Source organism: Pipistrellus hanaki (assembly GCF_964339955.1).
Source record: "Pipistrellus hanaki genome assembly, chromosome: 1".
Taxonomy (NCBI): Eukaryota; Metazoa; Chordata; class Mammalia; order Chiroptera; family Vespertilionidae; genus Pipistrellus; species Pipistrellus hanaki.
In genome coordinates, this window is record NC_140503.1 from 43542473 (window position 1) to 43568048 (window position 25576).

General features: G+C 39.6%; 1 protein-coding gene across 3 annotated transcripts in view; it reads right to left on the bottom strand.

Annotated features, from left to right (window-relative positions):
* The window catches only part of ZNF609 (zinc finger protein 609), a 214459-nt gene that overhangs the window by 66269 nt on the left and 122614 nt on the right, over positions 1-25576 (bottom strand). For all 3 annotated transcript variants that reach the window (XM_084886555.1, XM_084886556.1, XM_084886554.1), the window contains exon 3: positions 10901-11126. In XM_084886555.1, the coding sequence (XP_084742681.1) occupies positions 10901-11126 (226 nt within the window). The remainder of the gene's footprint in view (positions 1-10900; positions 11127-25576) is intronic.

A 25576-nucleotide genomic window follows, 5' to 3' on the forward strand; every position in this document is an offset into this window, starting at 1 on the left:
GGACACAAAAATTATAAAAAACCCCACCGATAAACTATATTTTATAAAAATGAAGAAATTCCATTCATGAAAAAGTACCATTAAGAGAAAAGGCAAGATATGAAATAGAAAATATTTATAATACATGTATCTGATAAAGGACTTATAACCAGAATATACAAAAAATTCCTACAGCCGAAACCAATTTGGCTCAGTGGATGGAGCATCGGCCTACAGATTGAAAGGTCCCAGGTTCGATTCCGGTCAAGGGCATGTGCCTTGGTTGCAGGCACATCCCCAGTGGGGTGTGTGCAGGAGGCAGCTGATCGATGTTTCTCTCTCATCGATGTTTCTAACTGTCTATTTCTCTCCCTTACTCTCTGTAAAAAATCAATAAAATATATTTAATAAAAAAAATTCCTACAAATCAGTAAGAAAAAGCATACAATCCAATCTAAAAATGGGGAAAAGATTTGAACACGTACCTCAAAAAAACATTTCCCAATAAGCACATGAAAAAATGCTCAATTTCATGACTCATCATAAAAATGCAAATTAATAACACAATGAGATACTATTACACACCAATCAGAATGGCACAAATGTAAAAGACAAATAAGGTCAAATGTTGCTAAGGCTGCATAGCAACCAGGATTCTCATTGGAAGTAGAAGTATAAGTGATTCAGATACTTTGGGAAACTAGCAACATTAAAGCTGATCATATGCATACCTTATGACCCAGAAATTCTATTCCTAAGTATACACAGAATAGAAATGTAGACATATATTCCCCAAAAGACATATACAAGAATTTTCACAGCACATTTTTTACAAGAGCACTAAACTGCAAACAACCCAAATATGTATCAATAACTTAATAGTAGTCCCCCCTTATCCACCTGTGGTATGTTCCAAGACCCCCAGTGGATGCCTGAAAACAGGGATAATCCCAAACCTGATATATACGTACTCTATTTTTTCTATACATATATACCTATAATAAAGTTTAATTAATTAATTTTTGTGCTGCTGTTGTTAATTCTCACCTGAGGATATTTTTCCATTGATTTTTAGAGAGAGTAGAAGGGAGGGAGAGAGACAGAGATAGAAATATTGATGTGAGAGACATCGATTGGTTGCCTCCCATACGCTCCCCAACCAGGGCCTGGGATGGAGCCTACAATCGAGGTATGTGCCCTTAACCAGAATCAAACCCAGGACCCTTCAGTCCTTGAGCCAATGCAGGTTAAATTAAGAGTCTCATGCTCTACCGACTGAGCTAGCCGGGCACTTCAATGCAGGTTAAATTAAAGTTTACTTTATAAATTAGGTATAGTCAGAGGTTAATAACAAGAACTAATAATAAAAGAGAACAATCACAGCAAAAACAGTTAAGAAAGTTATTTGAGCCGAAACCGGTTTGGCTCGGTAGATAGAGCGTCGGTCTGCGGACTGAAGGGTCCCAGGTTTGATTCCAGTCAAGGGCATGTACATTGGTTGCGGGCACATCCCCGGTAGGGGGTGTGCAGGAGGCAGCTGGTCGATGTTTCTCTCTCAAAAACATTTCTAGCTCTCTATCCCTCTCCCTTCCTCTCTGTGGAAAATCAATAAAAAATATTTTTTAAAAAGTTATTGAATGTAGTCTTTCAAAATATCTTATTTCACAGATAAAAAAAACTCATTCTTACTGTAGATTTCAACAACCTCAGCATACTACAATTTTTTTTTCTTATTACATCAATAACTTCTGCCTTTTAACTTAAAGGAAGCACTTTATGGCTTCTCTTTGGCATATCTAAATTGTTAGCAACACTACTCTCATGCTTTGGGGCCATTATTATAAGAAAAATTAGGGTTACTTGAACACGTACTGTTATACCACCACTGTTGATCTGATAACTGAGACGACTACTAAGTGACTAATGGGCAGACAGCATATACAGCATGAATATGCTGGAAAAAGTGATAATTCACAACCTGGACAGGATGGAGCTGGATGGCATGAGATTTCATTACGCTACTCAGAATGGCACACACTTTAGAATTTATGAATTATTCCCGAAATTATCCACTTAATATTTTCAGACTGCAGTTAACCACTGAAACCAAAACTGTAGATATAAGAATAATATGAAGAACATAATGAAATACTATAAAATAATGAGATTAAACAAAATACAACTACATGTAACAATATGGATGCACTTCACTGGCATATGTTGAACAGCCAGACATAAAAAAGTACAGACTGTAATGATTCTATTTATGTAATGTTCAAAATGGATAACGCTGATCTATGATGTTAGCAGTCAGAATTGATTTTCTTGGCAGGAGGTTAGCTATTGGAGGGAGGTATGAAGGGGCTTCTGGGCTTCCGGAAATACTGTATTCCTTCATCTGGATGCTAGTACCACAAAGTGTGTTCATTTAGAAAATTCAATGATCTCCATTTTTATGATTTGTATACATATTTATGCTTACATTATTGTTTAGTAAGACCTAGTAACATAAAAACAAAATCAACACCTTTGGTTTTGTGACTCCTAAAGATCAGTGCCAGAATCAGCTGAGATGCAGGCTAGCTCTATACTTTTTTTTTTTTAATTAATTAATTTTATTGATTATGGTCTCACATAGCTCTATACTTTAGACACTCTGCCCATGGTAGCAAGACAATGGTGGGTGGGGGTGGGGCCTCTTTCCTACTTTTTTCATCCATTCTTTCTCCACACTGACTCTTAATTCCATAAGTTTTTTTTTTTAACATAATAATTCTAAGGAGCAGGCTAAAAACTGAAAAATGGAAGATGCACAGTATTTGAAGTGTTTGAATGAAAGGGGAAATTTTTCAAAAGATGAGGATAATCAGAGTCAAGTAAGGAGAAGGCAGGTTGTTCACTGAATTAGTTCTGGGTTAAAAGTTTTATTGCATTATGAGTTCAATGGGGGTAGAAAATTATTTGATAGCAGTCTTTTAGGCTTTTTAAAGATACCCTAAAGAGAAAATAGAATACAACTTGTGGGAGGGGAGACTACTCAATTTCTCACCGCAGCCTTTTTGTCATAGAGCTTGTTGCTATGGAGAAGGCCATGAAGGCTGCACTAAGGGAAATAAAGGATCTGGCAGGAATAAGTACAGGGCCAGTGGATTAAACAAAAACTTCTTAAGCAATTAGCAAGTAGCAGGACCTGTAAAAGACACACTTTCCATTTTTTCCTAATCCCTACCCCTCTAAAAGTACATGGCCCTGGTTTGCAACTATAATTTACCTCAAATATAGAGAAGCCTGAATAGGCCTAACAAAACCTAAGCCTGGCAGATAAAACATAAGGTCATTTAGCAATGAAGCCTCATGTCAGAGGGAATCAGCTACCTACCCACCCTATCCTGGGGAAATTATCTCTAGCTGCATAAATCATAAAGTTGATGCCCTATGACTTCTTTGTTCTAGAAAGCCTGAGGGAGCTAGGATAATGAAGTATCAGAAGTGGAGAAGAGCCTCTTGTTTCAGAGAGAAGAGAGAGACAGATTTTGTGTGTGTGTGTGTGTGTGTGTGTGTGTGTGTGAGAGAGAGAGAGAGAGAGAGAGAGAGAGAGAGAGAGAGAGAGAGAGAGAGAGAGAGAGGAGAGAGACAGAGAGAGAGACAGAGAGAGAGACAGAGAGAGAGACAGTTTGCTCTTAATGGTATCATTAAGAGGCAGCAGCAATGACCTGGGAGGAAAGCTCTGCCTGAACTGGTCTGAAACTACTGCTGAGAGAGAAAAGGCTAGCTGCCAAGTTAGTTAATAGCTTCTGCCCATCATTGTTTCAGACACTTTATCAGCCAGGGTAGGGCCAGGCCCTGTGTTTAGCAGTGTAAGCACTGAGAGCGGAGGGTTCAACTACATCTTCCAGCAGATCACACCACAACCAATGATTATCAAAGGCAGTTCCCTCTCTGTCCCACACACATAATCACAGAATTATAAATATCAGAACTGAAAGGACCACAGAGATGTGTAATCCAATCTCCTCATTTTATAAATGAGTAAATGAAGGCCCAGACCAGTTAAATGACCTCATCAACAGGGCAAGAAAACATCAAGGCTCACAAATGGGGTATTTTCCTCTTGGAATAATATGCTGAAGCTAAATTAGCTAGGGATAATTTATCAGAACTATATTTACTGCCTAGTTATTACTAACCTGCGTTCATATATAAGTATCAGGAACTAAATTATCTGTTAAAGGATGGCATTAATAACAAATAGGTCTGTCTTTGAGCCCATCTCAGATGGTGCTGTTATTGAAATACCGAAAGAAGCTATCTGGCAAGCCTGCAGCCTGGCCAACTGCACTGCCTGACTACGCTTTGCATGAGGAGGAGGGTGAGAATGCACTAAAGGACATTTCTCTCCCTTGGAGATTAGTTTATTTTGCAATATGTAAAATGAAACTCAAAAAAGTCTGTAACTAAAAAAATTTCCTTAGGGCTTCAGGATTTAAATATATGACAGTGGACAGATAACATAATCCACAAGGGTATATAAACATGTAATTGCCCTAAAACATCCCCTAGGAGTAAGGTGCTAGATGGAAAGAACGTGTTGGCGGTTGTTTGGGTGGGGGAAGGGTGGGAGAAAGTAAGTATTGATTTCCCTAATGCTTCCTTTGTGTGGCTACTGTTGCCATGTGCTAGTCTGTTGCTATGAAGATTAGTGGTGCCAGACAATGGCTGCTAGGCTCTTTATGACTGTGCTGTTGGTAGAGCGGTTTCTGCAGGAGTCAGGCTAGTAAGCAATTGACTAAGCAGCAGAAAGCTTGGTCACTGTGAACCATTTCTCTCCAGGTAAACGCTGCCCAAGGCAAGACTAAAGGGGAAGGAGTGTTAATTATAGCTAAGGAAAAACAAAAACCAGTAGCTACAGTATAAATATCTAAAATTAGATATTTCACAGTTCACACACATACTTTCCTACATCATAATCACACAGAATGAAACCAGAGTAACTCCCAAGGTTACTATTTCTATGAAGATGAATGACCAGCCCCTTCCTTGTACTGAGAAAGATCAAAACTCACAGCTGAGATCTGCAATCAGATGAGGATGAAGAACAGCTGAGGCAGGTTCTCAGCGGAGCTACCACAGGCAAGCTAACTTCTCGCTAAGCAAAACCACTGCCTATTACTCTGATAACAAGAAAACTGCAAACCACAGACCAAAGTACAGGGCTCAACCACAGAGCTTGAAGGAGGTCCAATTTTTTTCTCAGGTAAAAAGAGCCAGAATACACAGAAATCACCCTGGGTCAGCTATTTACCCAACCTCTTCATTCTCCCACACAATTACTCCTCTTTCCATCTCAGAGTATACATACACTTTTACATTATACATAATTTAAACATCATCCAGTCCCTCTACTATCCAAAATGGTAAACCACAGCTACATGTGACTATTTAAATAAAATATAAAATTCAATTCCTCAGTTCCATGTAACAAGATGTTATATGATACTGGACAAGTAAAAAGAGATTGAAGCGCAGCTGGTGTAACTCAGTGGTTGAGGGTTGACTCATGAACCAGGAGGTCACGGATCAATGATTCTCTCTCATCATTGATGTTTCTATCCCTTTCTCCCTCTCCCTTCCTTCTCTGAAATCAATAAAACATATTTTAAAAAAGAGATTGAAAGTAGCAATAGCAAGTAGTAAAGGAGAGAGGTCAGTAGTTCAAAGGGGTAGCAAGAACTAGGAAAATATTTTTATTTTAAGAAGTGTTATAGAGGGGAAGTAGTTAATAGAAGGGGAAAGAATGAAGATGAAGAAAGAATAGATAAAATTCATGGTAAAGACTAAAGAATCTCAAAATAAGTAAAGAAAATAAAATAATAAGGTAAGAAAAATGCATTTTAAGAAAGAGAGGAGGGAAGCTGGGGGATTTAGATGGGTATCTTTGATCTTAGTTTAAGAGCATGAAGAGAGAATTGGGCTAAGAATCATGACAATGAGCCCAGCCGGTGTGGCTCAGTGGTTGAGCATTGACCTATGAACCAGGAGGTCATGGTTTGATTTCTGGTCAATAATCAGGGCACATGCACATGCCTGGGGTTGTGGATCCCCAGTGTGGGGCATGTAGGAGGCAGCCAATCAATGATTTTCTTTCATCATTGATGTTTCTATCTCTCCCTCTCCCTTCTTTCCTGAAATCAATAAAAATATGTTTTAAAAAATCTTCACAATGAAAAAAATAGTAGGGAATGTATATGTAATAGGGAGATGAAGGGATTGCTAAGCAGTATTGTGAGCTCAGCTTACGTCAGCTAACAAACAGCTGGGTTGTGTGAATTCTTTCACTTGTCAATCTAAAATCAGGGGTCAAAAAATGGGAGATAAAGATTTCTTGAATTTGAGACTGGCAAAGTGAATAAATTCATTTCTCTGATAAAACAAATCTACATAAACAAGTATATAACGCAGTTTCATTGGTATTAATGTTTTCAGTTTTTATTCTCATGACTGCTATGTAAAACTATTCATTTTCAAAATGCCACAGTCAACTAGCACAGGATCCATGATGATTCCAAGGGTGAAGTCACAGGTTCTTACAACTTAAAAAAGCTGGAAAGGTCCTTACTGGTCACTAGCTCAAGAAATGAGGTAACTAAGGCCCAAAATAAGTTAAGAAACTTGCCCAAGGTCACAATGATCGCAGCAGAGGTTTTCTGATTTTCACTTCAGTGTTCTTTGCACAATAGCACAAACTCTTCCAGAAAGCACATCTACCAAAGTAAAACACATCACTAGTAATGGCCTCCCACTTAGTGCTATGGTCTAAAAAGGAAAACCTATAGCATCCCCTGGAATTCTTATTTAAAGTCAGCCGTGCTTCTTTAAATACCATAGAAGCTAGTAAGCAATTTTGCCTCAGCAAAAGTATGTGGTCTGCCTTAAGACTTCTTATACACCGTTTTCAGGACCTTGTGAACCAAAAATAGACTTGGGATCTATTATTTTGACTCGAAGTGCAGTGGGACAAAGAGAAATCGGATGGAATCAGACCTTTGCATAAGTGCTAAGAATAAGTCTCAAAAAGCCAAGGAAATCATTCCAGTGGGTCTTCTTAAAATAGTCCTAAGGTTGAGCCTAGTCGAGGATCTTGGTAGTGCTGGCTGAATTCCCAGCAGCCTAAAAAGAGATGGGATCTGCAGGAATTTCAAAATGCCTCCAAGGCAAGGTTTACAAGGAGAGGTAGGGGAAAAAAGAAGCAACACTGCAGTACAGATAAGCAAAGAAACAGGAAGAATTGAGGCCACGATCCCTATAGCTGTTATCAGCAAGATTGCTCAGTGCAACAGGGACCTCACAGGTGAAGCCTTCACAGCTTCCCTGGGCAAAGAGACAGAAGTACAAAGTCAGGTAGCAAAACAAAAAGCTCAATAGGCTGGAATAATTTTTTTTAAAGTATCTGTATATAGTTCTTATTATTAACTTGAGGACTGACTCAGTACACTAGTTAGATCTTCTAAATCTGCAGAGAATGATCTTTGCAGGATATCTCTGTTACCTTAAAATGAAAAGGAATGTGAACTAACTGATCCCAATTCAGACTTCTGCCAACTGATAGCTCAGGTGAATGCCCTCTGAAATGGCTGAAAAGCAAAGTAGAGTATATAATTGCAAAATAGTTCTCTTGGCATGAAAAAAGAAAGAAGAAAAGTACTAAAACCCGAAACACAATGGTAAGTGGGGAAAAATATGATATTAAAGTAGGAGCACTGCCGAAACCGGTTTGGCTCAGTGGATAGAGCGTTGGCCTGTGGACTGAAAGGTCCCAGGTTCGATTCCGGTCAAGGGCACGTACCTTGGTTGCGGGCACATCCCCAGTGGGGGGTGTGCAGGAGGCAGCTGGTCGATGTATCTCTCTCATCGACGTTTCTAACTCTCTATCCCTCTCAATTCCTCTCTGTATAAAATCAATAAAATATATTTAAAAAAAATAGGAGCACTAAAAACCTTAAAAATTTAATTAAATAAGAGTGATCTCAAACCTGGTACAAGTATTATTATTCTAAGTTTTAGAGAAGGTGAATTTTGGAAAGTATTTGACATGGCTTCTAAGTTCAAACAACATTAAAGTATCTATCAGATGTACATTAACTTAGCTCCAGAAATGACAACGACATAGATGCAAGATTCATTCAAATATATATTTTTGAAGGCCAACTACAGGTGTCAGTTGTTAAGTGTTGGGGATACAATGGTGAGCAAAACAGAGTTCCTGAGCTCATTGGACTTCTAAAATAGTAGAAGTAATACACTTTTATAAAAAATAATATTACAGATGGTTCCCGATTAACAATGGTCTCACTTAAGATTTCTCAGCTTTATGACAGTGCAAAAGCCATATGCATTCAGTAGAAACAGTACTTTGAATTTTGATCTTTACTCAGGCTAGTGATATGCTGTGTAATACTCTTTTGTAATGCCGGGCAGCAGCACTGAGATGATTTTGCCCAACTAAAGGCTAATGACATGTTCTGAGCACGTTTAAGGTAGGCTTGGCTAAACTATGATATTTAATAAAGTAAGTATTAAATGAATTTTCCATTTATGATATTTTCAACTTATGATGGGTTTATCAGGACGTAAATCCATTGTAAGTCAAGGAGCATCATTGCAAATTGTGATGAGTGCTGTGAAATAACAGTGCAGAGTGCATTAAGAGTGTGTAACAGTCTTAGCCGGTTTTGCTCAGTGGATAGAGCGTCAGTCTGCGGACTGAAGGGTCTTGGGTTAGATTCCAGTCAAGGGCACATACCTTGGTTGCAGGTTCCCCGGCCCTGGTCGGGGTACGTGCAGGAGACAACCAATCAATGTGTCTCTTTTACATCAATGTTTCTCTCTGTCTCTTCCTTTCCCTTCCACTATCTCTAAAAATCAATGGAAAAATATCCTCAGGTGAGGATTAACAAACAAACAAACAGTGTATAACAAGGGAACCTGGAGCTTTTCAAAGTAAATAATTAAAAAAAAAAATTTCATGCTAACACCCCCCTGGCAAGGAGGGAGAACAGGGATCCTCAGATAAAAAAGTATCCACTATCTCAGGAGAGTAAAAGGTGAGCCACACTCTCTTGCAAAATTTTCATCAAGTTCACATACACAAAAAACATCTTGCCCTTGGAGAAAAGTCACCGTCATAAAGATGGATAGAATAAATAGGCAGGAAATTGATGTCTTCCATCTTTAATATATTGAGGAAACAGGCTCCAAAGGTTGCTTGGTGGCACAGAGCTGTGGTCTGAATATGCTTGTCATTCCAACAGACATTGTGGCTGTGAGTCGTTTGACCACAGGCAGATGACATTTTAAAAATCAGAGATTAGCCACTTGTGATTTCCAGACTGTATATCATTTACACACATCCAAAGTCAATCTCTAAGGTCAAGCTCTCTACTGTCTCGGTATCAGTTTCTAACACAATAGTGTGTGTGCTTTTTTCCATTCTTGTCTTAGGAACACAATAAAAACTCATCAGCAATTGTATTCTAAAAGCTGGTGCTTTACTATATAACTAATGATGAGAGAGCCAAAACATAAAATTCTTTAAAAAAAATATTTTTATTGATTTTTTTACAGAGAGGAAGAGAGAGGGATAGAGAGTTAGAAACATTGATGAGAGAGAATCATCGATCAGCTGCCTCTTGTACACCCCCTACTGGGGATGTGCCCGCAACCAAGGTACATGCCCTTGACCAGAATTGAACCTGGGACCTTTCAGTCCGCAGGCCGACGCTCTATCCACTGAGCCAAACCGGTTTCAGCAAGAATATAAAATTCTTAATCTGTATCACATCATCGCCGACTGAACAATAGACTTTAAATAAATACTGGACCATAACAACATATTCAGAGGAACAGACTTTTATCAGGATGGCCAGAATGAAACGCCTGAATTTCCACAGGCAGCCTGACAAGACAGCTTATGAATAATCAGAGATAATGAGCTGTGCTCCTCTGGGCTTCTCAACTCCTCAGAGTGGGGACGCTTTGAGAGTCTGGTTACTGATGCAGAGACCCGAGGGGACTCTAAGGCCCAGCCTTTCTAACCACACATACTTTGACAAGGACTTGGCTTTTTAAATAAAAATAATGTATTTGCTGAAATCAAATTGCCACAGATGGTACAAAGGGATCTTAAATACCTGGTAAATCTCTTTGCACTCCTATTTTTTTTGGTTGATAAACTTTTAAAACAGAAGAGATTTTATTCTCAAGGGCCGGTGGAATATATAAGAAATCTGGAGAGTAGCCTTGGGGAGCAGCACCCTACAGTGAGCCAACTGCTTAGTGGATACCTGAAAACAAGACCATGTAAACATTTCCCTGTTGCCTAGGCCTATAAAATCTGTACAGATAGAAGCACGAAGCAGTGTGGATGGTTGGGCAATGAGGCAACAGTACGAAGAAGCTGGCTGCACCTCCAGGTGTTAAAAAAGGCAAGAGTTGCACATTCAATGAGCCAACACTAAGTCAATTTAAGAGTTTTCCATTTCCTTGACTCTCACAGCTGCCCTTTTATTACTTTATCTCTTCAAGCCTGACCCAAAAGTTCATTTATTTGAATTCTCCCATATAAAATGATAGGAGTATGGAGAGTATAGACACAATTTGAATTACCTGGCTAGCACCTATCAAACTGACTGCTTACATATCAGGGCCAACACTGTTGAACAGCTACAAGGGGAAGATAATTAAAACTGCCAATCCCTAGAAGCTGGGAGATTATACTAAGAAGTTTACTGTAATCTTCTGGGTATCACCAGCAGACTATGGTCATTTGAGATTCCTAATAAATACTTGGTGTGAATTACAAAAATAAAACCCTGCTGGCAGAAGCAGGTTGAGAAGGGATGGGGAAGCCACAGGTAGCACTTACCATCTTCTGTTTCTTGCCACACGATGCCCTCGAGGTTGACACTTGTTCCAGGTTCACAGGGACCCAGGCACTCAGGCTCGGTGGCTAAAGCCACATCACATGTGTTGACTCCAACGGATCGGGTACGAACCATGATCTGCTCACAGGGAGATGAGATGTCATTACTGACCACTGGTACCAAAAGGTGTAGCGGTAGCACTGCTGGTGTGGAGACAGGGGACTCCATCTGTGGGGGAAGAAAAAGCAGCAGCTGAGTTACAGGAAGAACTTTTAGAGGAAATACCTTCCTTGTATTTAATCTAGTACAACATCTTTTCCTGCCAGAGTGCAAAAAGACTAAATATAAGACTTTGGTTTTTCCTTTTAAGTTTTACTCATGATACCACTACAAAGCTAGCAGTTTAAATTAGTGTGCCCTGAGCTAGGAGAAGCTCTATCCTCCTATATAAGAGTAATATGCAAATTGTCTATCACTCCAACACATAAGATGGCTGCCTCCATGTGGTCAAAGATGGCCACCACAAGATAACCAGCAGAGAAGGGCAGTTGGGAGGAACCAGGCCTGCAAGGGAGGGCAGTTGTGGGAGATCAGGCCAGCAGGCCAGCAGGGGAGGGTAGTTGGGAGGGACTAGGCCAGGAGGGGAGAGCAGTTGGGGGTGACCAGGACAGCAGGAGAGGGCAGTCAGCAGGGGAGGAGAGTTAGGGGTGACCAGGCCAGCAGGGGAGCGCAGTTAGGGGTAATTGGGCTGGCAGGGGAGCAGTTAGGTATTGTTCATGCTGGCAGGGGAGTGGTTAGGGGGTGATCAGGCTGGCAGGCAGAAGCGGTTAGGGGCAGGCAGGCAGGTGAGCAGTTGGGAGCCAGCAGTCCTGGATTGTGAGAGGGATGTCCGACTGCCCATTTAGGCCCGAACAGGCAATCGGACACTCATCGAGGGGTCCTAGATTGGAGAGGGTGCATGCTAGGCTGAGGGACACTCACCCCCTCTAGTATATAATTTCGTGCACCTGGGCCTCTAGTATATAATAAAAGCCTAATATGCAAATTGACCGAACAACAGAATGACTGGTCACTATGACATGCACTCACCACCAGAGGGCAGATGCTTAACGCAGGAGCTTCCTGTAGGCCCCAGGCCAGCCAAGGCGGGTGCCAGCAGGGCCCCCTAATTACCCCACCAGTAGCCCCGCAGTTTGGCCCTAATCGCCAGCCAGGCCTAGAGACCTTACCCACGCACAGATTTCGTGCACCGGGCCTCTAGTTTCTCAATAATAATTTTCATCATAAACTGTGCTTGTCTCATTTTTCTAGTGAGAGAGAATTAGGGCCAGTTTTCAGTAGTAACAGAGCACAAAGATTGATAAGGAAGAAAAGGACCAGTTTCTGAGCCATGTTTTACTGCTACTATTGTACTATGTTTCCCAACAAATCCTACATTAACCAGGCATAAAATCTAAGGATATAGATAAGGTTAAAGAAGGGGGAAAATAGATCCTAGTAATGCCACTTTAAGAAGACTGGAGCTCTAATTCATCTTTAGCTAGAAGGAAGTCTTCTTAAAAGTTATATAGGAGAGCTTGAAGTTTCTTTTATAACAGCAATAGTCAATGAGAATAGCATTTTGGAATGTGAATCTAACATAAAATTTATCTGTAAGAAACCAGAGATGTTATCACCACCCAGAAGCCGATTGCTAGAGAGTTTACTGATGAAGTTGATTATATACACACACAGGTAGAAATAGTTGAAGAATCAACAATCTACCTCCAAATATAAAACCTCTCACAAAAACACAATTACTTAGATTCCAAGAAGTATGTAACACATCTAGAGTTAAAAGAAAAATTATAATGAAGAGGATAATAATTCCTTAACTCATTAAACTAGCATTTATCAGATTACAAATTACCAACTCTGAGTCTACAATGCCAAAATCCTAACTGAACACAGTATCTTGCATATGCAAAGGCACTCAATAATGCACTGACTGATCTGGTATGATAACAATCAGCAGACTTAGAAAATGATAGGGACCCTCTTCCCTGCAAAGACTTTTTAGTCCAGGGGTCCTCAAACTTTTTAAAGTGGGGGCCAGATCACGGTCCCTCAGAGAGCTGGAGGGCCGGACTATATGAACTACTAATTCCTACTGTAACACCTCGGCTGCGCTCACTGCCCAAAAAACCTGGCGGGCCGGATCAGACTCCTCTGCGGGCCGCATGTGGCCCGCGGGCCGTAGTTTGAAGACCCCTGTTTTAGTCCTACAGACCTATATTCAGAGAGTGCCACACAATAAACCCATAATATAAGCTGCTGGACCGCTCTGCAACAGAACTCTGGTTCTAGAATATTTTACTGCATGACCACTGACTGCTCTACCTATAGTCTACCTACTTCCTCTTAACAATGACATCTGGGTATTGCATCCATTCTCTGCAGTTAGCTCTGACATCTTGGCTTATAAGTCATTGCTATTTGTGAATCATCAATGTCAGAGTCCAGAGACTGCTAAAATACCGATTCTTTTTAAAAAATTAATAATATATATATATATTGAGAGAGAGAGAGAGAAAAACATTGATATTGTCCCACTTATTTTTGCATACATTGGTTGCTTCTTGTATGTGCCCGACCAAGGATTGAACATGCAACACTGGCATATCAGAATGATGCTCTAATCAACTTAGCCACTGGGTTGGGGGTTTAAAACAATGATTCAGATTAATACTGGTCCCTGAAAAGTTGCCAAAACATTATTCTTACCTGCTTGTTATTACATACACCCATCCTGTACTTCCCTAATTCCACCTTTTTCATAAAATGAGATCAAAGTAAAAATCTGTATAATGAATCTTCTGTATGATGGTAAATGCCAAAAGGCATTTTGCTGTTTTGCAGTCTTAAAAACCAGGTATTCATAATTTAATTTGGTAACCTTCTTGGGAAGTGATACATCCTTAAAAGACCCTTTAACATCTCCATGCACAGACTTGAAGGTAGAAATAACACAGAAAAAATAAATTAGACTCCCCATTACTCCTGTGTAGTACTGAAATCTGGCTCTAGTCATTAAGCCCTTTCAGGAATGCTCCAAGGTGACTCATAACTCTTTGCAAAGGAAGATTCCTGGAGTTACTAGAAATGGGAAATTAGAGACAGAATATACAGATCATCTTTACTTTTGGACTTACCTCTGTTCTATCTTTTGGGGAAGAACTGAGACAGAAGCAATTTCACAGTCAGGATATGAATTTCTTTTGCTTAGAGTTTGTTCCCTTTTCTATATCGTTCTTCTAGCAAGAGAAATTCCTACAGGGTCCTCTTCCTGGGACAAAGAAATTGACCTAACCCTTCTAGGTCACTCCTGCGAATTTTCTGATTGCCTCACTCGAGCATGTCCTGTTGCCAATCTGTTCCACAGCTGGAACAGCAATCCCAAGTACAGAGGGAGGTAGGTCCCCAGGGAGTCAGTCACCTACACATTATCTCAGCCATCAAGGACAGCTCCTTTCTGGAAGTGGTTTCATTTCCTGTTATTTGGTGATGCTGGAGTCCAGAGAGAAGATAAGCTAAGATTCTAGATAAAGCCAAGCCCCTAAATTCCCTACTGATAGATCCAGAAAACAACGCGTAAGCTATAAGTAGGAATCACCAATGTTGCATTCAAGCACTTTGTCAAATTAAACCCTGCTATACACCCTAAAGAGAAGAAACAGTGGAACTGATCACTAAGAACTAACATACATGAAGAGCTGATTAACATGTATATGCAACCAACTACCTTACTGGTCAAAGTTACTAAGTAGAGTTTAGGATCTCTGTGTAGGATGACTTTATTTATCCTACCCAGAGGGGGGTGGGGAGAAGTGAAGAAATCCATCTATGGGTCTGGAACTATTCAGTTTCCTTCCACTTTGCAACAGAAATCTAAGGCGAAATCATGGCGCAGCACAATAATGTTTAATTAGAGCTCCAGCCCTGCTAATTACTGTTGGTTGCATCTATAATCTACATTAAATCATAATGCATAATAAGCAGCTCTGTGATATTCATCTAATAACCTAAATGCCTTTATGAGATTTCATATTCTACTATTCATTGGAACAAACATAGCTTCACTTATCACTCTCCAGGAGAAAATAAAAAATCAGGAAAGGACTCATATTGCCATCTTTTCCATATACTTAGGATATAAGAGCAGGGATTGTAAGGAGATTGAAGCCAGCAGGGAAAATGAGGAACAGGAATAGAAAATGTTAAGGTAATTAAATACCTTAACAACTAGGACTACAATAAAAGCTGAGCCAGTTCTCAATCTCAAATGTTGAGCGCCAACACAAGCTTCTGGGGCTCACAGAAGATGGGAATTAAACAACAAAACAAAACAAAAATCTGAGAAGAGAGAATTTAAAAATGGAAATCTCTGAAGTTTCCCAACAATTCTTGTCCTTTATCTTTTAATGATACTTGTTTTCAATTCACCTTTAAATATTAGTCAAAATAGTACCTATTAGGGATCCGAGTGCTGATAGGCAGGTGACACAGAAATGAGGACTAGGGACAATAAAGAAAGGCCAGAGCCATTAATCTCCCTGCAAAAAGTAATTATACACTGACTTCAGCTGCTTCTCACAGGAGAAGGAAAAATTCCAAGGCTGCAAGAATTTGAGGGGCAGAAAATGCAGTGAAGAAATATTTGGTTCAGACCCTCTCCTCTCTCCTACACAAATATGAGTCTGGTATCTTCACCTTCACAATCAAAAGGTAGAAAGGAAGCTGGCCTGGCAGAAATTATAACTTATTAGTTCAGAAATTAAACATTTATTATCTGAAAGAAATTTTTAAATAGGTCCTTAATTAATAAAAGTCATCATTTCCTACAGAAGTCTTTGCTATGTAATCTAAAGGTATAAAAATAAAACTTCAAGAGTGCTCTGTTTATAGTATGGATTAACTCCTGATTATGGACACCATAGCACTGGGAAACCAAGAAGGAAATGGCCATCTGTTTAGATAGGCTTCATTGCTCAAGTGTCTCCTAGGTGATTTTGTGTTCTAGGTCACGGAATATCCACTGATTTTGTTTAACTTCCACATAAGGCTCATGAATTTTACAAGAAACAATGGGTTAAAAAAAGAAAGAAAAGAAACAATGGTTTAATTCCAATGAAAGGTCACTGTATCTAAAGAAAGCACCTTAAGCCCTAGCAGGTTTGTCTCAATGGATAGAATGTCGGCCTTCAGACTCAAGGGTCTGGCCTTTCTTTATTGTCCCTAGTCCTCATTTCTGTGTCACCTGCCTATCAGCACTCGGTCTGGGTTTGCTTCTGGTTTAAGGGCATATGCCCAGGTTGCAGGCTCAGTCCCCAGTGGAGGGCATGCAGGAAGCAGCCAATCAATGAATCTTTCTCATCACTGATGTCTCCTCTCTCTCTCCCTCTCTCTCTCTTCTCCTTCCTCTCTGAAATCAATTAAAAAACAAAACACAAAAGCATCTTAAGCAACAAAGCTGTTTGAGGTTCCTGGAGAACACTTACTGTTTACTATAGCATCTCACTTTACACTGTATATGTTCCTAAAAGAATACGTATGGACAAAATCATAACAAAGAAGAACCTTAAACATTATCTAACCACTCAAGGATGAAATCTTTTCTATAATAGGCATTTATAAATCCCCTATTTGAACTTTATCCCTATTTACCTACATGGGTGGAGAAAATAACCCTTATTTTACCGGGGTGATTTAACAGATTAAATTCTGTAATATACATAAAATGTCTAGCAGTGTGCTTATAGTATTCTGGCAATCTCGAATGATAGTCATTACCAACTATTCTAAGAGTCAAGTCACTTTTGAAAGCTCATATTGAATTTTCTATCCATTATAACTCCCCAGATCTTTTCTAATCAAATTTTGAAGATTCTCTTCCATCCCCAACCCCCTATTTTCTTTTCCAGAAGCAACCAATGTAATGCATATGTATTAACTTGTTTATATGTACCTTCCCTTTATTCTTTTTACACAAATGACAGTACACTACATACCCTGTTCTGTACCTTATTCATGCAATAAAAATGTAGGTAACTGTTTTTTGTTTGTTTGTTGTTGTTTTTTTTTTGTGTGTGTTTTTGGTAGATAACTGTTTTAAACTTTAAGTGCTTAAACTCTATAGCTTAATAGCTGGGTGACCACAAACACATTATGTAATCTTTCTTAGCCTCAGTTTCTTTCTTTCTTTCTTTTTTTTTTTTTTTTTAAAGTATGTCTTGATTGATTTTATTTTATTTTAATTTTTTTTATATTTTATTGATTTTTTACAGAGAGGAAGGGAGAGAGATAGAGAGCCAGAAACATCGATGAGAGAGAAACATCAACCAGTCGCCTCCTGCACATCCCCCATTGGGGATGTGCCGCAGCCAACGTACATGCCCTTGACAGGAATCAAACCTGGGACCTTTCAGTCCGCAGACCGACACTCTACCACTGAGCCAAACCGGTTTCGGCCTCAGTTTCTTTTTCTGTAAAATATAAACATCAAGGATACCAATATTTCACATTGTCATTGCGTAGCAATTAGCTGCATGGAAAGTGCTTGTGTACAGTGCCAAAGACACAGTAAAAGTTCAATACTGATTAGCAAAGAATGATAAGTTATAATTACAATATCTTATTAATTTTTAATCCATCTTTCAGTCTATTGTGACATTGTCAATCTCTATTCAAATATTTAGTGCTTGAGAAATCTGTCTGTAGTTGATCATGATAGTCAGTCTCGATTTTTCCTCATGCTTTCCCTTCCTTCTTCTGGTAGAAGAATTTTTCTTTCCTGTGGGAAATATAGCTCTCAGACAGCTATAAAGTCACCCAACTGTATCACCATCTAGTCCACATTTCATTGACATGCCATCAAGAATATCATAAAAGGCTTTTCAAACACCTTGAAGAAACCAAGGCAATCTAATCACTCCACCCAAGAACTTTATTGGGAACAGAGAGACAGAAAAGTTTAAAGTGTTTTATTTTAGAACTTAATTTGGTTTCTAATAAGCACTCTTTTTCTGCATCCTTTCTTCATTCAGAAAAATTAAATACTTACTATGGCCTAAGCACTGTACTATGTGATGAGTCTGAATATAAAAATAAACACAAGGTAAACAGCTAGACACATAAAATTAAATTATCTTTTTTTGCTATATATCTACAGAAACTTAAAGATATCTGCTTAAAATCCTATACTTTGCTTAAAGCTAGAGTTTATTAAATAGCCTGCTCCTAGGTCTGGTGGAGTAAACAAAAATGAACAAGTAATTAGGTCTAGTGGGGCAAACAAATGTAAACAACTAATTAAAGCAATGTAATAAAGGATGCAAACGAGTTAAGTACAAAAGGGACAAAATAATTTGTGTACATCTTGGAGAGAGGCAAGTAACACTTCACCTGAGTCTTGAGGAGTAAGTTTAACAGAAAGGTGAGGAAAACTAGGTTACTTTCATCAGCTGCAATGCAAATATCTGGCCTGAGAGGGAACCACATAGTTGGGCATGGAGAGGGTGGAGGGAGTAGTGGGAGATTTACATGTCACTGTAAAGAAAGTCACTGTGAAGCTTTAAGCAGGGAAGTAATATGATCCAATATCCTTTTAATTTTTTACTTTTTCTTTGTCGGAGATTAATTAGAAGGCAAGGATACCAGTTAGAAGTCCTCTATAACAGCCCAAGTAATATATAATGATGGCTTGAACCAAGGTAGTTGTAAAGGAAAGAAAGGAATGGGATAAAGGTGAATTCAATAATACTTGGTTGACTTAATATCAAAGAGGTAAGAAAAATCTGGGCTGACTTCAAGGTTTCTGGTGCCTTTATCTCAGACAGGAGGTGTAAGAAAACAAAAGCAATATAACAAATTGTTGGTGGGGCAGAATTAGAAAACAAGTTCAACTTTGGACACGAGTTTTAAGTACATATCTAGAGATATAGAACTGGAACATAGGAGAAAGGTCAGGGCAGTAGGCAAGAGAAGCTATAAAGCTGCTTCACCCAAAGAGTCACTATATTAACAGATTTTTACTGCCTTCATTACTTCAATATGGCCCTTATTCTAATACTCACAAATCCATTCAACAGAGCAGTAAAATGGAGAATCAAGCAACTTTACAAGGCTCAGAAAAACAGATATCCCACATTTGTAGAATGAATACAAAATTTTTATCCCTACTTGCAAAATTTCATTTTTAAATTAGGAGACAAACTGATAAGTAATCATAACAGAGATGAACAAAGGGCTGTAAGTACCCCTACCCAGGGAGTGACTGCTAGAGAGAATAGGGAAGACTTCATACTGGAGTGGACCTTATTGATGAATTAGGAGTCTCCGAAGAGAAGAAAGAGAAAGGAAAAGCTTGTTCAAAGGTACTCAGAACTGCAAGTTGTTTAGTTTGGTTGAAGTAAAGGGTATAAGAAGAGTAAAATTTGGACTTAACTTTGCAAGTATTAAGAAGCTCCTAAGAGCCCGGGCCGGGCAACTCAGCTGGTGTCGTCCCGATAAGCTAAGGCTGTGGGTTTAATTGCCGGTCAGGGCACATACAATAATCAACCAATGACTGCAAGAATAAATGGAACAACAAATCAAAGTTTCTCTCTCTCTTGCTCAAATCAATTTAAAAAACTACCAAGGAATTCAAGCAGAGAAGTGATATTATCAGATTTGTATATTTAAAGATAAAATTAATAGAAGGGAGTACTCTAAGAGATTGAAGAGAAGGGCTCCTAGCTAGATGCCTGTTGCCATAAACCCAGTAAGGGGGATAACAAGAAGGACTCAAGAGATATTCAGGGCGTATTAGCAATTTGACTTCATGAGATATTGGACATATAGGTAAATAGCAAAGGAGTCAGGTATGATTAGAGTGTGTGATTCAGATGGTTGGGAGATGATTTCATTCTACAAATATTTGCCGAGCACCTAAGGGCACTATTCTAGGTGCTGAGGAAATCCTGGGAACAAAACAGATTGAAATCCCAGTTTCTGGAGCTTAAATTCAAGTAGATGGTATTCCATTACTGAAAGAAACAGAAAGAAGAGGAGAAAGAGGTTTTCATTTTGACCTGGAGAAGGATTAGAGAAAGATGAGTTGATTGTTTTTTGTATTTTGTTTTGACTTTGTTTAGTTGCCAGCATTCAAGGAAAAGAAGACTGGAAGTCGGTAGGTCTTCAAGTGCACAATCTGAAGAGGTCTCAGAGTATTTTTAAGGACTTCAGAATAATATATGAATACAAATGAGAACACAATATAATTTTCTTTTTAAAATATTTTATTGATTTTTTCACAGAGAGGAAGGTAGAGGGACAGAGAGTTAGAAATGTCGATGAGAGAGAAGCATTGATTAGCTGCCTCCTGCACACCCCCCACTGGGGATGTGCCCGCAACCAAGGTACATGCCCTTGACCGGAATTGAATCTGGGACCTTTCAGTCCGCAAGCTGACGCTCTATCCACTGAGCCAAACTGGTTTTGGTACACAATATAATTTTCTACCTATCCGATTGGCAAAGATGAAAGAGTTAAACAATATCTAGGTTGGTATGAGTAGGGGAAAAAACAGACACTTTATGCAATATTAGTTGGTGGGAATATAAATTGGTAGAAACTCTGGAGAGGGCAATTTGGCACTTGGTATCAAAATGTAAACTGCACATGCCTTTTTACCCATATTTCACTTACAGAATTTATATCAAGAAGTTAAGTCCTGACTGGTGTGGCTCAGTTGGTTGGCATTATCCCAGATACCGAAAGGTTGCAGGTTTGATTCCCAGTCAGGACACATGCCTGGGTCCCGGACTCAATTCCTGGTAGGTGGTGTGCAGGAGACAGCCCATTGATGTTTCACTCTCACATAGATGTCTCTATCTCCCTGTCCCTTCCTCTCTCTCTCAAAATCAATAAAAATATTTTTAAAAAAGTTAACAGGACAAATGCACGAAGATGTATGATGTACAGTTTGATCCAGTACTGCTTTTAATAGGCAAACCAAACCTCTACGTCCCCAGAAACAATCTAAATGGCCATACTAGCATAGATCTTTTATCTACCATCTATGATAGATATCCATAGCATATTTAAAAAATATATATTTTATTGATTTTTTTTTACAGAGAGGAAGGGAGAGGAATAGAGAATTAGAAACATCGATGAGGGAGAAACATCAATCAGTTGCCTCCTGCACACCCCCTACTGATATGTTCCTGCAACCAAGGTATCTGCCCTTAGCCTGAATCGAACCTGGGACCCTTCAGTCCGCAGGTCAACACTCTATCCACTGAGCCAAACCAGTTTGGGCTATAGTCATCTTTTTTTTTTTTTTTTTAATATATTTTATTGATTTTGTACAGAGAGGAAGGGAGAGAGATAGAGAGTTAGAAACATCGATGAGAGAGAGTCATCGATCAGCTGCCTCTTGCACACCCCCTACTGGGGATATGCCAGCAACCAAGGTACATGCCCTTGACCGGAATCGAACCCGGGACCCTTCAGTCCCCAAGCCAAAGCTCTACCACTGAGCCAAACCGGTCTCGGCTATAGTCATCTTTTGATAGTGAGAATCTGGATGATTTTTAGTTTCTCTTTTATATTTTCCAGTATTTGATTTTTTCGTTATATTAAGAATTTATTATTCTACTTTTAAAAAAGCTATTTTATTTTAAAGCAAAAGGAAAAGATGTTTACACATGTGAAGGTTTAGGTTCATTGTAAGAAAAGGGACCTAGGTTGTTAAGAAAATGGGCTGGTAGGTGACGAAAGAAAGGATAGTGGGACATATAAATAGAATGGGAAGGCATAAGGGTAAGGACATTAAGCCAGTACATCCATTGCGCAGGTCACTGGCAACAGGACTAGCCCCCAATAGCTAGGTTGTTCCTAAGAGCTGAGGATGGGGCAGTACTACTACATGAACATTTTTATGACCTTCAGAAGGCAGATATTCATAACCTAGAGACTTCCTGTATTCAATTCTCATTGAGAACTATGTGACATCTTCTATGCATGTGCAAATATGCAAAATCTTTGTTGAGAAACAAACAACAACCCCAAACCCCGACTATGGCAACCAGAATCCTACCTGGAACAGGGCCAGAAAAAGCCATGTTTCCAACACTTCTGAGAAAACCACCGCTGCTGCTTATCAAATTAAAATGCAAAGCAGCTCACTCCAGTGTCATTGGTAACTGTCAGAAAGGGATTATGTTTCCACCCCAAGGATGGAGGTCAGCTAAACAATACCCGTCTTCTTGTGCTGAGAAGGAGGGAGAAGGAGGAGAAAGATTAGGCTGGTTTCCAAATAGCAGTCCCGCCTGCTTGTTACCGTGGTAACCTCCCTTCCCCGAGCTGCTCTCATTTGTCTCTCTCTGCCTGACCTTCATGTTGCTCTGACAGTAACTGAGGAGGAAAAGGTGCCCGCCTGCCAGCTAAGCACTCAAGTAGAGGGCACTGAGCAAGAAAAAAGGCACTCACAGTCTCTCTCATTCTTGACGTGACCGTAGAGCGATTAGAGTCCTGAAAGAGATTTCTGGTGGCCTTTGTCATTTCATCCTTCCTCCCCTGCTCTCAGGGCCACCCCACTTCTCTGTAACACCCTTTTGGTGTGAGGAATCTGAGTTAGAGTCAAGTGGGTAGGTGAGAAGTCACAAAGAGAAAAAACAAGGTATGACAATCTGCAGAACAGAGGTAATAAAATATTAACTCAAAAATGCCTGAGCCAGTTAACAGTACAGTAGTTAAGGACAGCATTGAGGATTTGTGCCATACTAGGGGTGTCGAACTCAATCAGAGAAGGGGCCAAAATCTAAAATCCAGCCTAAATCGCGGGCCGAATGGTTTACTGAACAGTCATAAACTGACAATGTCATAAACTGACAGCGGAGTGCAGTGATGACAGCGCGGTGCGGGCCACATTGCAAGGCCTGGCGGGCTGGATTTGGCCCGCGGGCCTTGTGTTTGACATATGTGGTGTAGACAGTGGAGATGTGAAGGCAATTAAGATACTTGGGACAGGCTAGGGCAAGCATGTCCAACTCACAGCTGACACGTTATAAACTATGGACAAACTCTTACCTTGGGGCATGCAGCCTGCCGGCAGCGAGTTTGACATGCTTGCATTAGGGAAAGGACCCAAATACTTAGTGCTTTTATTGTTTTTCTTCAAGCCTGGATAAATAACATTCAATTATTTAACAAAAAATTATTGAGTACCCCCATATGGCCCTATGCTAGACACTGGGTATGGAGTGGTAAATCAAAGAGCCTGGTAAATAAAAATAAATTAGAAACTTATTAAAGAACAAACAGGGCAAGTGATAAGAGAACAATGTGAGCTACCTAGCTAGGATAGTCAGGGATGGTGTCTCTGAATAGGATAGATTTCAGCTGAGACTTGAAAGATGAGAAAACATGAAGAACTTTGGGATAAGCAATGCAAACGGGAGGAACACATACGCATAGCCCTTCGGCAGGAAAGAACATGGCATATATTTGAGTTCCATATTTCATTTCCTAGTTTTGGACACACTCATGGAAAAATGTTTGAGTCTGATGATTCTAGAAGCCTAGGAGGCCCAGGGAATAGGCAACATTGGTACAGCTAGCCAAAAAATTACCCAATACATTTACAGATGCTAAGTTATTAAGATATCAGTCATGAACTAGGGACGTAACTCTTATCTAATAGTTGAGAAAAATAAGAGCTACAATACTGGGGTCAATTCTCTGCTAAAAGAAGTCAATATCATTCCAAAGGATACATTGTTTAACAGTAGGTATGATTTCCATTAGTTTATTTTAAATGGCACCCTCAAGCCTATCACATACTTTACCCCAAACCTATTTAAACTGATTCATGTTGGAGTAATGCCCCTGTGTAGGAATAACAGGACCAGGTTTAATTCCAGTTCTCTACCATTTAGCTGTATAACCTTACGCAAGTCATTTTACTTCTCCAAACCTCAATTTATAAAATGAAGTGGTTGGACCTTAGGACCTTGAAGGAGATTCTATTAGGGCGTTTTCAGTTACAAGTGACAGCAAACCACAGCCAAACTGACAAACAAAAAAGGAATTTAGAGGCGCTCATAGAGCAAAAGAAGTCCAAGTCAGGAATCGCCTGATACAGAGGCTCAAATGCTGTTATGGAGACCTAGCTTCCATCCCTTCCTCTTTGGGTGCTGTTTTCTCTGTTCCAGCTTCACTTTTAGATGGGCTCTCCCCCGAGGTGGCAAGGTAGCTGTCGTAGTTCAAGTCTACGAAGCTCGTAACTGCAAGCCTAGTAGAAAATCAAATTATTCTCTGACCACTCTTAACAAATATGAAATTCATTCTGACTGACCCAGCTTCTGGAGTTTGAAAGCCGATGACCCTTAAAATCTTCAAAAATTTTATGTTTTGTAAATATTTCAACGTATCACTTCCAAGTCTTTCCCTTTCCAGGTTTTGATTTTTTAAAAACGTAGTGTACATGTAATTTTTATCTGCTCAGCATCACTCTCCCCTAGAAACTGCCTCGTTTTCAGTCCTGTGTTCCTACTAAGATGGGTAATCACAGTGCCTCTCTAGTCACCTGGTGCTGGAGTGGGTTCTTCTATTTATTTCGTCTCAAATAAGCTATTGATAAAATATTAATTTTATTTCTTTTTTTTAAAATATTTTATTGATTTTTTACAGAGAGGAAGAGAGAGGGAGAGAGAGTCAGAAACATCGCTGAGAGAGAGTCATCAATCAGCTGCCTCTTGCACACCCCCCACTGGGGATGTGCCCGCAATCAAGGCACATGCCCTTGACCGGAATCAAACCTGGGACCCTTCAGTCTGCAGGCCGACGCTATATCCACTGAGCCAAACCGGTTTGGCTAATTTTATTTCTTAAGAAGGTGGAGTTATGTTTCATTCTATTCATGATATAAAACACTGTGAATCTCTCCTGCTCTTAAAAGCATTACATTTTTGCATCTTCCTTAAAATACATGAATGATAGCCAAGTATTACTATGGCCACAAAAGTACTAGGTGTACCAGTTAATAATAGCGGATTTTGTAATCAAAGAAAACACGATAATTTAAGAGAAGCATCAAAAGTGCTTTATTCAAAGTAATGTCCATCGCTAGCTACACATTTCTCCCCATCTTTCAGGTAATTCGTGCATACCGTCCCAATAGAACTTTTCTTGTTTTGAGGCAAACCATTCAGAGACCCCATTTTCCACTTATTCATACGTTTTGAAGTGCTGCTCAGAAAGTGCGTATGCCATCGATCAGAACAAGTGGTAATCTGAAGGAGCAAGGCTTGGTGAAAATAGCAAGCAGGTGGGTTAATACATCCCAGGCAAGATCTTTTCACGTGTCTTTAGCTGGTTTTGAAGTGTGTGATGGTGACGCAGAGCATTGTCTTCTTTCTGAAGCGCTTTGGCCTTTCAGTTGACGTTGATGGTTGACTCATAATTTTGTGCATTTGGGATTCTCAAAATAAATCCACTTTTCATCGCCAGTCACAATTCGATGCAAAAAAGACTTTCTTTTGTGTCATTGCAGCAATGTTTTACTGAAAACTTTTCAGTTTTCCACTTGTCTTTCAGTTGATGTGGCACCCTTTTTCCTTCCTTTAAATTTCTTCCCATTTCTTGTAAACAATTAG